This window comes from Entelurus aequoreus, linkage group LG08 (genome assembly GCF_033978785.1).
Source record: "Entelurus aequoreus isolate RoL-2023_Sb linkage group LG08, RoL_Eaeq_v1.1, whole genome shotgun sequence".
In the NCBI taxonomy this organism is placed as follows: domain Eukaryota; kingdom Metazoa; phylum Chordata; class Actinopteri; order Syngnathiformes; family Syngnathidae; genus Entelurus; species Entelurus aequoreus.
In genome coordinates this window covers 63,529,458-63,546,018 of record NC_084738.1, presented here as the reverse complement: position 1 = coordinate 63,546,018, position 16,561 = coordinate 63,529,458, and the positions used below count along the sequence as shown (strand labels likewise).

The following is a 16,561-nucleotide window of genomic DNA, read 5'->3' as shown; positions in this document are numbered from 1 at the left end:
ACTACCGTCATGGCGAAGCGCAAAGCAGACGATGCGAGCGAGGGGGAAAAATCACGCCAAAAGTCGTCAAAAGTGTGGAAGTATTTCAATACACAGCCTAATAATGTTGTTGAATGCACACTGTGTCGAGCGTAAATGGCCTATCATAGCAGCACAACAGCTATGAACAAACATTTGAAAAGAAAACCATCAACCATCAACTAGTCAATCGTCCGCGTGTTATAGACACATGTTGTGTTTCTAATATAAATACATTTAATAAAGTCAAATACAAATAAGACAACAAGAGAAGTATCCTACACTTCTCTTTTGTAAAGTAAATCTGAACAGCCGATATGGGCATCTACATCAACTATATGATTTGCCTGAGAAGCTGGAGAGGACAAAAAAATAAACAAAAATTTAAAAAAAGAAAAAATATATATATTTTTTAAAATTTTTATTTTTTTATTTGTGGCGGATGTAATTCTTTCGTGGCGGGCCGCCACAAATAAACAAATGTGTGGGAAACACTGGACTCCACAGCTTACTGAGAAGGGGGGTGACACGGTGCCGTTCACCTCTACCACCTGTTCCCTCCCCTCCAAGTAGGGTGGATCCAGCTCGATGATTATCGTGATTATCGGACATCTCTACTTCCAACCTTATTGAAAATAAGATATCCTTACAAAAAGAAGACAGTAAATGAACACATGTGTTTGTAAACGCTATGAAGTGGGAAAGTGGTAGGATTAAAGACCTACTGAAAGCCACTACTACCGAACACGCAGTCTGATAGTTTATATATCAATGATGAAATCTTAACATTGCAACACATGCCAATACGGCCGGGTTAACTTATAAAGTGCAATTTTAAATTTCCCAGGAAATATCCGGCTGAAAACGTCTCGGTATGATGACGTCTGCGCGTGACGTCACGGATTGAGCGGAAGCTCAAACAGCTCTGTTTTCATCGCAAAATTCCACAGTATTCTCGGCATCTGTGTTGGTGAATCTTTTGCGATTTCTTTAATGAACAATGAAGACAGCAAAGAAGAAAGCTGTAGGTGGGATCGGTGTATTAGCGGCTGGCTGCAGCAACACAACCAGGAGGACTTTGAGTTGGATAGCAGACGCGCTACCATGAGTACGCAGCTTTCTTCCAAACATTTGATCGCTTGCCCGTCCGTGCGTGCCGCTATGTGCATGTCACGTACGTAACTGTGGGGAAATATATGTGCTGTATAAACTTTGCGGAAGTGAACTGTACTTTGGGCTGTGGGATTGAGTGTGTTGTGCGGGTGTTTGAGTTGTATTGGGGGGTTATATGGACGGGAGGGGGGAGGTGTTTGTTATGCGCGATTGATTTGTGGCATATTAAATATAAGCCTGGTTGTGTTGTGGCTAATAGAGTATATATACACTACCGTTTAAAAGTTTGGGGTCACATTGAAATGTCCTTATTTTTGAAGGAAAAGCACTGCACTTTTCAATGAAGATAACTATAAACTAGTCTTAACTTTAAAGAAATACACTCTATACATTGCTAATGTGGTAAATGACTATTCTAGCTGCAAATGTCTGGTTTTTGGTGCAATATCTACATAGGTGTGTAGAGGCCCATTTCCAGCAACTATCACTCCAGTGTTCTAATGGTACAATGTGTTTGATCATTGGCTCAGAAGGCTAATTGATGATTAGAAAACCCTTGTGCAATCATGTTCACACATCTGAAAACAGTTTAGCTCGTTACAGAAGCTACAAAACTGACCTTCCTTTGAGCAGATTGAGGTTCTGGAGCATCACATTTGTGGGGTCAATTAAACGCTCAAAATGGCCAGAAAAAGAGAACTTTCATCTAAAACTCGACAGTCTATTCTTGTTCTTAGAAATGAAGGCTATTCCACAAAATTGTTTGGGTGACCCCATACTTTTGAACGGTAGTGTATGTATTGTGTTTATTTACTGTTTTAGTCTTTCCCACCTGAATATCAGGTTCCACCCGCCTCTCACTGCATCTTCCGTATCTGAATCTCTTCCACTGCCCTCTAATCCTTCACTCTCACTTTCCTCATCCACGAATCTTTCACCCTGGCTCAAATTAATGGGGTAATCGTCGCTTTCTCGGTCCGAATCGCTCTCGATGCCGGTGGCCATGATTGTACACAACGTGCAGATGTGAGGAGCTCCACAACCTGTGACGTCACGCTACTTCCGGTACAGGCAAGGCGACCAAAAGTTGCGAACTTTATCGTCGATGTTCTCTACTAAATCCTTGCAGCAAAAATATGGCAATATCGCAAAATGATCAAGTATGACACATTGAATGGATCTGATATCCCCGTTTAAATAAGAACATTTCATTTCAGCAGGCCTTTAAATAAGCTGTGCTTCTTCCTACTCTTTTTTCGGACATGATGTAAAGCAGGGGTCACCAACGCGGTGCCCGCGGGCACCAGGTAGCCCGTAAGGACAAGATGAGTAGCCCGCTGGCCTGTTCTAAAAATAGCTCAAATAGCAGCACTTACCAGTGAGCTGCCTCTATTTTTCTAATTTTATTTATTTACTCGCAAGCTGGTCTCGCTTTGCCCGACATTTTTAATTCTAAGAGAGACAAAACTCAAATAGAATTTGAAAATCCAAGAAAATATTTTAAAGACTTGGTCTTAACTTGTTTAAATAAATTCATTAATTGTTATACTTTGCTTCTTATAACTTTCAGAAAGACAATTTTGGAGAAAAAAATACAACCTTAAAAATTATTTTAGGATTTTTAAACACATACTTTTTTACCTTTTAAATTCCTTCCTCTTCTTTCCTGACAATTTAAATCAATGTTCAAGTAAATGTATTTTTTTTTATTGTAAAGAATAATAAATATTTTTTAATTTAATTCTTCATTTTAGCTTCTGTTTTTTCAACGAAGAATATTTGTGAAATATTTCTTCAAACTTATTATGATTAAAATTCAAAAAAAAATATTTTGGCAAATCTAGAAAATCTGTAGAATCAAATTTAAATCGTATTTCAAAGTCTTTGAATTTCTTTTAAAATTTTTGTTCTGAAAAATCTAGAAGAAATAATGATTTGTCTTTGTTAGAAATATAGCTTGGTCCAATTTGTTATATATTCCAAAAAAATTGTAGATTGGATTTTAACCTATTTAAAACATGTAATCAAAATTCTAAAATTAATCTTAATCAGGAAAAATTACTAATGATGTTCCATAAATTATTTTTTTAATTTTTTCAAAAAGATTCGAATTAGCTAGTTTTTCTCTTCTTTTTTTCGGTTGAATTTTAAAGAGTCGAAATTGAAGATAAACTATGTTTCAAAATTTAATTGTCATTTTTTTCGTGTTTTCTCCTCTTTTAAACCGTTCAATTAAGTGTAAATATCATTAATTATCAATAATAACATAGAGTGAAAGGTAAATTGAGCAAATTGGCTATTTCTGGCAATTTATTTAAGTGTGTATCAAACTGGTAGCCCTTCGCATTAATCAGTACCCAAGAAGTAGCTCTTGGTTTCAAAAAGGTTGGTGTCCCCTGATGTAAAGTGAAACGATATGAAAGTGTGCGGTGTGTCACGCAGTAAGTGTGTTCATGTTCGAAATAAACTAAAGAAAGAAATTTTAAAAAAAAGTGTTAGATGTGAAGCTGGAGAGTTGTGACAATTAGCCACGTTCTTGTTAGCGTCCATTCGGGAGCAAGCGGGTTACTTCCCGGCGGTTGTGGCGACTTGTGGCTCTCCGGCTAACGCGCACACACACCCCGCCTGCCTGGGCTAATTTCGTGATTAAAGCGCCGTTTCTGGCCTGGCTGTAGCTGCCTCCACGCCTGAGTTACCGTGAAAAGGGGGAGGGCATGACAACAAGTAGTCTTCCCGGGTGACAAGTTAGCTAGCGAAAATAAATAAATATATATATTTAGCCTCCATGCTAACTAACAGCTTCTTCCGGCCGTCTTTTCAGTTACGAAGAAAAAAGTGGCGGTACCAACCTTTCACTTTCCCGAACGTTCCCTCGCCGAGCGTGTCGCCGAGGATGTAGTGTCCGATTTTGACCCGTCCCTCGTGCTTGCTCTTGTCCGTCGCCATGTTCCCTCCCGCGGTGGCCTGGCTGAGATGAGCGCGGCACGGATGCACTTGGAGAGCCGCCGACTAGCCTCCGAGTAGTGGGCGGGGACCTAACGCCGGTGACGTAGCTTCAACGTAAAATACGTAGCACGGTGCACTCAGTGCGCCTCGGAAATGACAAGACATAGTCGAGACGGCTTGGACATATGTCAAATCTTGTTTACATTTCACGCCTTTTTAGACGCACCACGTTGACACAATTTCACAGAAAAAGCCACTAAAATCTCATCACAGCGGAGGTTTTATTTTCACTGTTTAAAAAGTCGAGAATGGTATAATTTACTGACGTTCCTGAATCACTCATGTCCCCCCTTATCTTCTGTTTACAGTCCATGTGCGCTTCCTCCTAATGTACACAATGATCGAGCAGTAGTTTTAAATATTCTGTTTACTTGTTTTTTCGTCTTTGCAAAAGAACATAAACTATTCATAACACCCCGGGTTTGTTTATACGAAGCCACGTTTCAAAGCTTCAAAGACAATGTGCTCTCTTTGTTTATGAAATAGCGGGTTTGCGAGGCCAATCTTATCTTTTCCAATTTTTTTTAATTTTATGCAGAGAAAAGTTCTTAAAATCGCCCTAAAATAATAAAAGTTCCACTCTAAACTTAATCAGGGACCGTGTCCTGTCTTAGTTGTGTCCAGTAGGTGGCAGCAGCCCTCTAGTCACTAATCAATGACGCAACAGTCGGAGAGAGGGTGGCAGATCGATCCAAATATCGACAGCGTGTTGAGATCGATATTTTTCAGATGTGTTTATTTGCACACACACACACCTGTTTAAGTTAAATATACGGTATATAATCAAACCCAGAATATATGTTTGGAGAAAAACAAAACAAATTTGTTTATTTAGCAAAATAATTCAACACAATTGTTTTGTTGATATCAACTTTATTTGACTCAATTGGTAGAAAATGGATGGATGGATGCGATAAAAAGGGGAATACTTTTTGGTTGAAGGGTGCCCTTTCGACAATTTGAAGGATGCAAGGGTCATTTTGATAAGTTACCCACTAATACACCCCCATACATCACAGTCACAGATGCTGGCTTTTCAACTTTGCGCCTATAACAGTCCGGATGGTTCTTTTCCTCTTTGGTCTGGAGGACACAACGTCCACCGTTTCCAAAAACAATTTGAAATGTGGACTCGTCAGACCACAGAACACTTTACCACTTTGTATCAGTCCATCTTAGATGAGCTCGGGCCCAGTGAAGCCGGCGGCATTTCTGGGTGTTGTTGATAAATGGCTCTGGCTTTGCATAGTATAGTTTTAACCTGCACTTACAGATGTAGCGACCGACTCTAGTTACTGACAGTGGTTTTCTGAAGTATTCCTGAGCCCACGTGGTGATATCCTTTACACACTGATGTCGGTTTTTGATGCAGTACCACCTGAGGGATCGAAGGTCCGTAATATCATCGCTTACGTGCAGTGATTTATCTAGATTCTCTGAACCTTTTCATGATATTAGGGACCGTCGATGGTGAAATCCCTAAATTCCTTGCAATAGCTGGTTGATAAATGTTGTTCTTAAACTGTTGGACAATTTGCTCACGCATTTCTTCACAAAGTGGTGACCCTCGCCCCGTCCTTGTTTGTGAATGACTGAGCATTTCATGGAAGCTGCTTTTATACCCAATCATGGCACCCACCTGTTCCCAATGAGCCTGTTCACCTGTGGGATGTTCCAAATAAGTGTTTGATGAGCATGCCTCAACTTTGTCAGTCTTTTTTTACCACTTGTGCCAGCTTTTTTGAAACATGTTGCAGGCATCAAATTCCAAATTAGGTAATATTTACAAAAAAATAACAAGTTTACCAGTTGGAACGTTAAATATCTTGTCTTTGCAGTCTATTCAATTGAATATAAGTCGAAAAGGATTTGCAAATCATTGTATTCTATTTTTATTGACCATTTACACAACGTGCCAACTTCACTGGTTTTGGGGTTTGTACATTAAAGATACTAAAACCAGTAAAATGTAGATCAATATTTGCTAAACCACCTGAAAATAACTTTCAGGAAGATCGGGTAGTTAAGACCGGTAAGGTTGGCGATCTCGGTGTTGATAAGCCAAACCGAAATGCTAACAGTTAGAATGTGTCAGGAACCACGTTATATGACTCTGAGGCATACAGCTAAAAAAAAAAAAAAAAGTTAGCATATTAACAGTTAGCATCTGTAAAGTACCATGTTAAATGAATCTGAGGCTGCAAAATGGGCTAAAACTAAAAGTTAACACGCAAGGTTAACAACAGTGGTGTGTCGTCAGGGCCAGCAAGACCTTCTCTGCTGGCCTAACATTACCAGAAATCATGATAATAATTAAAGATAAAAAGTATCTTATTATTTACTTTCCCTAAATATCTAAAAGTATTCATATTCTATTCATGTCATATTATGCTCCTTCCAGTAGCCAAATACTTTTGGCAATATAGTGTATATAACATGCTTGTTATATATATATGTAGTAGTGTTAAAACTAGTCTTGCATTGTATTTCAACATTGGTAAAATACATAAAGTTAGTGTAACAGGTTATCAATCAAAGTTTATTTATAAAGCCCTTAATCACAAGTGTCTCAAAGGGCTGCACAAGCCATAACAACATTTATAGCTCAGATCCCACATCAGGGCAAGAAAATAATGAGAAAGCTCGCAGGGGACTGTAGATGTGGGGACCCCCCTGGGCGACCGGTGCAATGGATGTCTAGTGGATCTAGTTAATAGTACCTAGTTATACACGTAAACAAGTTTAAGAGTAGTGCATTCCTAAAATGTCCTATGCTATCTATTTACCTCTTTCACCTTAATAGGAATTTTGACGATATAAGACAACACAGTGTAGATACATAATATGTAAACATATTAGGCTTATTAAAGGCCTACTGAAATGAATTTTTTTTATTTAAACGGGGATAGCAGATCCATTCTATGTGTCATACTTGATCATTTCGCGATATTGCCATACTTTTGATGAAAGGATTTAGTAGAGAACATCGACGATAAAGGTCGCAACTTTTGGTCGCTGATTAAAAAAAAGCCTTGCCTGTACCGGAAGTAGCGTGACGTCACCGGAGGAAGGACTCCTCACATTTTACCATTGTTTACAATGCAGCGAGTGAGATTCGGACCGAGAAAGCGACGGTTACCCCATTAATTTGAGCGAGGATGAAAGATTCGTGGATGAAGAAAGTGAGAGTGAAGGACTAGAGAGGCAGTGCAAAACATATCTTTTTTCGCTCTGACCGTAACTTAGGTACAAGGGTTCATTGGATTCCACACTTACTCCTTTTTCTATTGTGGATCACGGATTTGTATTTTAAACCACCTCGGATACTATATCCTCTTGAAAATGAGAGTCGAGAACGCGAAATGGACATTCACAGTGACTTTTATCTCCACGACAATACATCGGCGAAGCTCTTTAGCTACTGAGCTAACGCGATAGCATCGGGCTCAAATGCAGATAGAAACAAAATAAATAAATCCCTGACTGGAAGGATAGACAGAAGATCAACAATACTATTACACCATGGACATGTAACTACACGGTTAATAATTCCCAGCCTGGCAAAGCTTAACAATGCTGTTGCTAACGACGCCATTGAAGCTAACTTAGCAACGGGACCTCACAGAGCTATGATAAAAACATTAGCGCTCCACCTACGCCAGCCACCCCTTATCTGCTCATCAACACCCGTGTTCACCTGCGTTCCAGCGATCGACGGAAGGACGAAGGACTTCACCCGATCATCCATGCGGTTGGCGGCTAGCGTCGGCTAGCGCGTCTGCTATCCAAGTAAGTCCTCCTGGTGGTGTTGCTGCAGCCAGCCGCTAATACACCGATCCCACCTACAACTTTCTTCTTTGCAGTCTCCATTGTTCATTAAACAAATTGCAAAAGATTCACCAACGCAGATGTCCAGAATACTGTGGAATTATGAAATGAAAACAGAGCTTTTTTGTATTGGATTCAATGGGGTACCAATACTTTAAGATTAAAGATGAAAGTACCAATGATTGTCACACACACACTAGATGTGGTGAAATTTGTCCTCTGCATTTGTCCCATCCCCTTGGGGAGCAGTGGGCAGCAGCGGCGCCGCGCCCGGGAATCATTTTGGTGATTTAACCCCCAACTCCAACCCTTTGTTGCTGAGTGCCAATTCGGTTCAACGATTGACGTCACGCGCATACGTCATCATATATAGACGTTTTCAACCGGAAGTTTAGCGGGAAATTTAAAATTGCAATGTTAAGATTTCATCATTGATATATAAACTATCAGACTGCGTGGTCGGTAGTAGTGGCTTTCAGTAGGCCTTTAAAGCTATATGCAAGGTTACTTTGACTCATAGTACTGTTTAAATAACCAGAAAGAAAGTGGCAATACAAAGATGCCGTAAATAAATCGTCATTGAGAATGGTAGGCTGAACCTACCACCACCTTGATCCACCAATAATGAGAGGGCCAGGGCTAATTCTAACCCCCTACGGGTCCGCCTTGTCTTGTCGCCAATCATTTCGGCAGTAGTAGATTGACCGTAAACTCTCGCCATTTCACTTTAGCAGACCAGAAAAAGGTTTGCCTGTGTACGCCCTTTCAATAATCCATACAACAATGTTATTAGGGATTTTCCCATCTAGAGGTTCACGTAGTCCACTTCAAGAAGTCATTTTAATCTCAATGTACTCCAAGTGCCCCTTTGTAAACAGTACCATGACTCAAAGTAGCCTTGTATATAGCAGTCTCTAAATTCTGCCCACCCCGTGGTCCACCTATTGAGAGAGGGCTAGGGACAATACTAAGGATTTGTCCGTATAGTGGTAAAGGTAAGTCACTTTAAGGCAACTATTACATCCATGTAGCACAGTAATCTTCCTTATCCCTCTCCCCGAGTGTTGAGGATAGATCTATAGGTTGGATGATATTACTCACAAAGCTTTCAAGCCAGGAACATCCACTTTTATTTTTTCGCAGCAATGCATTGTGGGTTTACAGCAGCCATCTTTGTACTCCTCTGCGACCTGGGTATGACTTTTTAAAACAGTACCATGGTTCAAAGTAGCCTTTATAGCGGTCTCTAAATACTGATCCATCTATTATGAGGGGGCTAGGGTTAAGTCCATGAGAGTCTGCCCGTTTAATGTGTGACCATAAACCTTTTATTACATTACAGTTGTGCTCATAAGTTTACATACCCTTGGAGAATCTATGATTTCTTGGCCATTCTTCAGAGAATATGAATGATAACACAAAAACCTTTCTTCCACTCATGCTTAATGGTTGTGTGAAGCTATTTATTGGCAAACAACTGTGTTTACTCTTTTTAAATCAAAATGACAAAAGAAAGTACCCAAATGACCCTGATCAAAAGTTTACATACCCCAGTGACTTTGATCTGATAACATGCACAAAAGTTGACACAAACAGGTTTGAATGGCTAATCAAGGTTCCAATCCTCACCTGTGACCTGTTTGTTTGTAATTAATGTGTGTGTATAAAAGGTCAGTGAGTTTCTGGGCTTCTGACAGACCATTGCATCTTTCATCCAGTGCTGCACAGATGTTTCTGGATTCTGGGTCATGGGGAAGGCATAATAATTGTCAAAGGATCTGCGAGAAAAGGTAGTTGAACTGCATAAAACAGGAAAGGGGTATAAAAAAAATATCCAAGGAATTGAGAATGCCAATCGGCAGTGTTCAAACGCTGATTAAGAAGTGGAAAATGAGGGATTCAGGTAGACCAGCAAAGATTTCAGCCACAACTGCCAGTAAAATTGTTCGAGATGTAAAGAAAAATCCAGAAATAACTTCAGCTGAAATGCAGGACTCTCTGCAAAATTCAAGATGCACTTGAAGAAAAATGGGCTGCGTGGTTGAGTCGCCAGAAGAAAGCCATTTCTGCGCAAATGTCACAAAGTATCCCGCTTACATTACGCCAAACAGCACAGAGACAAGCCTCAAAACTTCTGGAACAAAGTAATTTGGAGTGATGAGACCAAAATTGAACTTTTTGGCCACTCGACCATGCAGCCCATTTTTCTTCAAGTGCCTCCTTATTGTGCATCTTGAAACAGCCACACCCAAAGAAATCATAAATTCTCCCAGGGTATGTAAACTTATGAGCACAACTGTATAATTGCCTGTCCTATAATCGCGACTAGAATTGCTTCTAAGAGATCACCATAGCACACCAGAAAGGGATAGCCTCCATACTCATTTTTAGTAAACCGTACGTAGAAGATACGAGTGGTAAAAGTAAGCGTTTACAAGGTAACTTTAACCTTCTTATCCATTTGACACTGTGCAGTGTTGAACATAGATCTATAAAATGGATATTATTAATTTACACGGCTGCAGTGTTTACAAATATATTTGAGCTAGGGAGATCATTATTCAGCGTACCATTGTAACTTGTATTTTATTCGTAGCGATGCATTATGGGTATAACTTTTAAATGGCACCATGAGTCAAAGTAGTATCTAGTCATTCTAGTGTTTATAGCAGTCTCTAAATAAAAACTTTAAAATCGACAATTTAACATTCTGCTTAAACTGATTTGGCCAGTATAGTTATCTGAGTAAATGGTTTATTATATTTTGGGTCAAAGTAAGCCATCAATGTCAGAGGGCGGCGCTAAGACAGTTCTCGTCCAATCATTGCTTCACCAATAATGTGTTAAAATCCGCTCTCTGACTTTGATGTCCGAGTGTTAAATGCTGACACTCATTTTAATGAAATAATTTAATGAATTATTACATCATGAATTAATTTAAAAAAAAATCATGAAATAATTATGTTGTGAAATTATTAATGCAATTATTATATGATTAATTAAATCGTTAATTATTTCACAATATTCTTGTTTAACGGAACATTTCACCTTCGATAAATTAATGAAATATTTAACTAGTTATTTAAAGATTTTATTACATTTTTTGCCTATTTGGTCCTCCATAGAAACCATGTTTCCGGTCTTATTTGCTCCCCCTCTAAGAGGGAATATTCAGTGAGCAATGTGGTACGGCACTCAAAAGCATTTAGTTTGAAGCTTTTTAGATTTCACATTTCCTTAAGACCCCAAAAGAGTCTTTAATTTGCTTGCCTGTGCAAAAATTGTTTCTTCTTCCATTTAGAAGTTTGTTCATTCATAAATATGATTCCTTATTCTTTTCCCGGAGACGTCTCCCACAGTTGAGAGTATTAGAAAATATAAGCATTTGTATTCACTTTTTAAGAATAATTTTGACTTTTAAAATGTTTTATTTATTATTTTTTTATCCACTCGTCTGACTAATTATTTTGATATGTAAAGTAATTCAAGCGCACACACACACACACCAGGTAGCGCTGTATGCAATTTTGTATTTACATTTTTGTTATGTCAAAATTTGTATTGTAGTTTTATTATTAATTTTCCTGTACATATATACATTTTATTCTTGTGTAAATTATTGTGTTTCACATTTTATCTTATAACTGCTACCAGGGATTGTTTCCTTGATTAAAAAAAAAAAAAGTTTAAAAAAATATATAACGAGCCGGTCTTTTGAATGATTCTTTAAAAGGAATGGCTCTTTAAAACCTGTTTCCCTTCAAAGAGCCATCCATCCCATTTCTAATTCCAGACACCTGTGCTCCTATAAGCAATGTTATAGGACACCTGACGCAATAATGTGGCTCCTCCACAACCAGATAATATATTTAATAATATAAGTGCCTCGTTGCATTTTGGGATAGCAGCTAAACAGAACCTTAACTCAAAACTAATCATGCATTTAGCTGCCTTTAAATACTATCTGCATCAAAATCATGTGTTACCTGTGTGAACATGTACCATCATAGTTCTTTTTAGAGTGTGACAATAATAAAATATTATAGGATAAGTTAGGAGTGAGCTACTATTAATTTTTTTTTTTCTGAAAGTGGTCTTGTTTTCAAACAGTTCAACACATTTATATATTTTACCTATGTGGAGGGTGGTGTGGCCTGCGGGCCTGCAGCGAGGCGGGGTGTGCCAGGACCGGCCTCGAAATCAGTGACAGGTGAGTAGATGGCCCACCTGGGCCTTGTTATCTAACCGCTCTGTTATAAGCAGCAGCCAGGAGGAGAGACGTGGTCGGAGTGGGAGTTGGAGCTGGAGAAAAAGACAATTGCTGAAAAATAAACCTGTGTTGTGGACCTGAACCGGGCTCTCATGTCGGTGATTGGTGGTATGGAGAACCCACTGGGAGGCAACCTCTACAACCAACATTGAAATATGATTTATTACTATAACAATACTATAATATATACAGTGCATCCGCAAAGTATTTGCAGCGCTTCACTTTTCCCACATTTTATGTTACAGCTTTATTTTCCCCCCCTCAAAATTCTACACACAATACCCCATCACGACAATTTTTTGCAAATTTATTAAACAAAATATATCACATGTACGCAAGTATTCACAGCCTTTGCTCAATACTTTGTTGAAGCACCTTTGGCAGCAATTGCATCCTCAAGTTTTTATTAAACATGATGCTGTTAGAATAATTGTATCTAAGTTATCACAAAACTTTGTGTTGCCATGAGTTCCCGGCGAGAGGACAAAAGCAGTCTTGGATCTTAGCGAACAAAAGGCCTGTAAAACTCCACTGTGTAGGATGGGAAGCAACATGAATGTGTTCTGTTTCTTTCATGTATTGTAATCAACAGAAAGACATTGTTTTGACCCAAGAACTACAAAGCGGAGAGAAAGCAGGATCTGCCCAGGTTCCAGACACCTCTTCTTTGAACTCTTACAACCTTTTATTTGAACTGTTCTGTAACCAAAGGGCGATGGCTGTTTATGACCCCCCTCCCTTAGAAACAGCTGTTGCCATGTAATCAGGGAAAGGCGTACAATCTTTCGCCAGAGCGTGATGGAGACTGTACAAGAGTACAGCCCAGACGCGCTCTACTCTATTGAGCCAAATTTAATTCTGTCTCTGTTTAATTCTTTGCTTCTTGTCTTGTTTAATAGATGTCATCAGTGTTTGAACCTGACAGATGCCATACCTATCTTCGGGCGGTTTCGCCTGTTCCTCTTTGCAGCACCTCTCAAGCTCCATCGGGTTGGATGGGCATCGTTTGGTTTTCTTCCAGGATGTCTCTGTACATTGCTGCATTCATCTTATATTTACAAAAATAAAAATAAAAATCAATATGGCCCCCGTATACTTTGACTGTTTCATTATGCGGCCCTCGGTGAAAAAAAGTTTGCACACCCCTGCTTTAGCACGCCCCATAACTTACCGTACCTTGCAGGAAATGTAGACGTGATCATGACAGGACGCACAGGAATCATCATAGTCGAACTTTTGCTTGAATGCAGAACGGCCCCAGTCTATGAACATTACATCATTACACCCAAGACAATGGGCACATACACCTTCACCACCGCTTGTTTCCCCTCGGGGTGATGGACGGCTGGCAGCGTTTCACAGCAGCAGTCGACCTCCAGGGCCCCAACTCCCCGCCCCTCTGTTGCGAGTTGTTGTGATTAAATGTAACGTGTTTATGTGTGCATTGCATGGAGGTTTTTTCCCACTCCAGACTAGGCCCCCTTAGGAGCCCAGTCTAGATTGTATTTTTTTACTCATCTTCTTCCCCAGCGTTTTACCTTTTTCTTATCTTTGCCTTTGGCGACCCATCAGCGTTCCTGGTCTGTAACCCTGTACACAGTTTGTTTGTCTAATCTTGAACGGGTTTGTGCTGAAAAAATAGTTTCGTTGTACTTGTGCAATGACAATAAAGTCCTATCCTAACCTATACAGCCATTTTGGTTTTCACATCCCATTTTTGGCAGGAAATTGAGCCCTATTTAAAAAAAATGTCCGCCTTTCGCCTGAATGCAGCTGGGATAGGCTCGGGAATGGGTAGAAATTGGACGGTTTCTTAGGTTTTTTTTCCTGAGTAATTTTATAATCCAGGACGTGTTTATTTAAACTGCAGAATGTGTCAGGGGCCAATGAAAAATCATGCTGTGGGCCGCCAAAAGGCCCCCGTGCCGCACTTTAGACACCCCGGATTTACTGGATATTGCTACATTGTCGTAACATACAGTAGGGAAGGGATTCATACGGCCCCATTCCTGGGTGGCGGGGTTAATCATTTTGTGATGCAGTCTGCTGAAAATGATGGAAAGCGCCACTCTACATCGCGACTGACGCTGTGGTCAAAGTTGGAATCGCCACAAAACACATTTTAAGTTAGTCAACACTACTGACATGATCTGGCAGCTAAAGTGGATAGTGCACCCCCCCCAATTCGTCACATTTCATGTGTCAGGTACGACCCCCTCCCTTAGAAGCAGCCGTTGCCATGTAATCAGGGAAAGTCCAAATAAAAGAGGTGGCGTACAATCTTACGTCAGAGCGCTGTGACACTGTACAAGGGTACAGGTGTACGTGTTTCTCCTCAAATGAGCCAAATTAATCTTAATTCTGTCTCTGTTTAATTCCTTGCTTCTTGTCTTGTTTAATAGAGGTCATCAGTGTTTGAACCTGACATCTTCTATTACACCATGTACCCCAAAAATTGCTTCTCGGTCGGTAAGCACACCGAGAATTAATACGTACATTAGGCGCACCGGGTTATAAGGCGCACTGATAATATGTCTCCTAATAGGTGCCATTTTAGGGTCTTTATACACCCACCACTATAATACTTGTATGTTGAAGTACAGTACGTCTGACTATGGTAGCTGTAATGCACCGACAATCCATCAAGCGGTGCGGCTTTGTGGCTTACCAAAGTGGTACTAAAACATTTTGACGGATTTTTGAGCGCTGTGTGTAATGTTCTATATTTTTAATGAAAGTTTTGGTGTTGCTTGCTATTGGGGTACTTGCTAGCGTCATTTATTAAACTTGCAATCCACATGTATTTCTTATGTGTGACTGCCATCTACTGGTCACACTTATCATTACACCATGTACCCAAAAAATTGCTTCTTGGTCGGTAAGCACACCCAGAATTAATACATACATTAGGCGCACTGATAATATGTCTCCTAATAGGTGCCATTTTAGGGTCCTTATAAACACACACCACTATAATACTTGTATGTTGAATCACAGTACGTCTGACTATGGTAGCTGTAATGCGCCGGCAATCCATCAAGCGGTGCGGCTTTGTGGCTTACCAAAGTGGTACTAAAACATTTTGACGGATTTTTGAGCGCTGTGTGTAATGTTCTATATTTTTAATGAAAGTTTTGGTGTTGCTTGCTAACGGGGTACTTGCTAGCGTCATTTATTAAACTTGCAATCCACATGTATTTCTTATGTGTGACTGCCATCTACTGGTCACACTTATCATTACACCATGTACCCAAAAAATTGCTTCTTGGTCGGTAAGCACACCCAGAATTAATACATACATTAGGCGCACTGATAATATGTCTCCTAATAGGTGCCATTTTAGGGTCCTTATAAACACACACCACTATAATAATTGTATGTTGAATCACAGTACGTCTGACTATGGTAGCTGTAATGCGCCGGCAATCCATCAAGCAGTGCGGCTTTGTGGCTTACCAAAGTGGTACTAAAACATTTTGACAGATTTTTGAGCGCCGTGTGTAATGTTCTATATTTTTAATGAAAGTTTTGGTGTTGCTTCCTTACGGGGTACTTGCTAGCGTCATTTATTAAACTTGCAATCCACATGTATTTCTTATGTGTGACTGCCATCTACTGGTCACACTTATCATTACACCATGTACCCAAAAAATTGCTTCTTGGTCGGTAAGCACACCCAGAATTAATATGTACATAAGGCGCACTGATAATATGTCTCCTAATAGGTGCCATTTTAGGGTCCTTATACACACACCACTATAATACACTAGTCATTTATTAAACTTGCAATCCACACGTATCTCTTATGTGTGACTGCCATCTACTGGTCACACCTACCATTACACCAAGTACCCCAAAAATTACTTCTTGGTCGGTAAGCACACCCACAATTAATACTTACATTAGGCTCACCGGGTTATAAGGCGCACTGATATGTCTCCTAATAGGTGCCATTTTAGGGTCCTTATACCCACACCACTATAATACTTGTATGTTGAAGCACAGTACGTCTGACTACGGTAGCTGTATTGCACCGACAATCCATCAAGCAGTGCGGCTTTGTGGCTTACCAAAGTGGTACTAAAACATTTTGACAGATTTTTGAGCACCGTGTGTAATGTTCTATATTTTTAATGAAAGTTTTGGTGTTGCTTCCTTACGGGGTACTTGCTAGCGTCATTTATTAAACTTGCAATCCACACGTATCTATTATGTGTGACTGCCATCTACTGGTCACACCTATCTGTCAGAATAATTGTATCTAAGTTATCACAAAACTTTGTGTTACATTGAGTTCAGCTCGCCCCTGCGAGCTGTCTTTGATCC

General features: G+C 39.7%; 1 protein-coding gene across 1 annotated transcript in view; it reads right to left on the bottom strand.

Moving 5' to 3' along the window:
• The window catches only part of LOC133656138 (5'-AMP-activated protein kinase catalytic subunit alpha-1), a 42,908-nt gene extending 38,754 nt beyond the window's left edge, over positions 1-4,154 (bottom strand). The window contains exon 1 of the mRNA XM_062057022.1: positions 3,981-4,154. Within this exon, the coding sequence (XP_061913006.1) occupies positions 3,981-4,077 (97 nt within the window). The 5' untranslated portion in view covers positions 4,078-4,154. The remainder of the gene's footprint in view (positions 1-3,980) is intronic.
• Between the last annotated feature and the right edge of the window lie 12,407 nt (positions 4,155-16,561).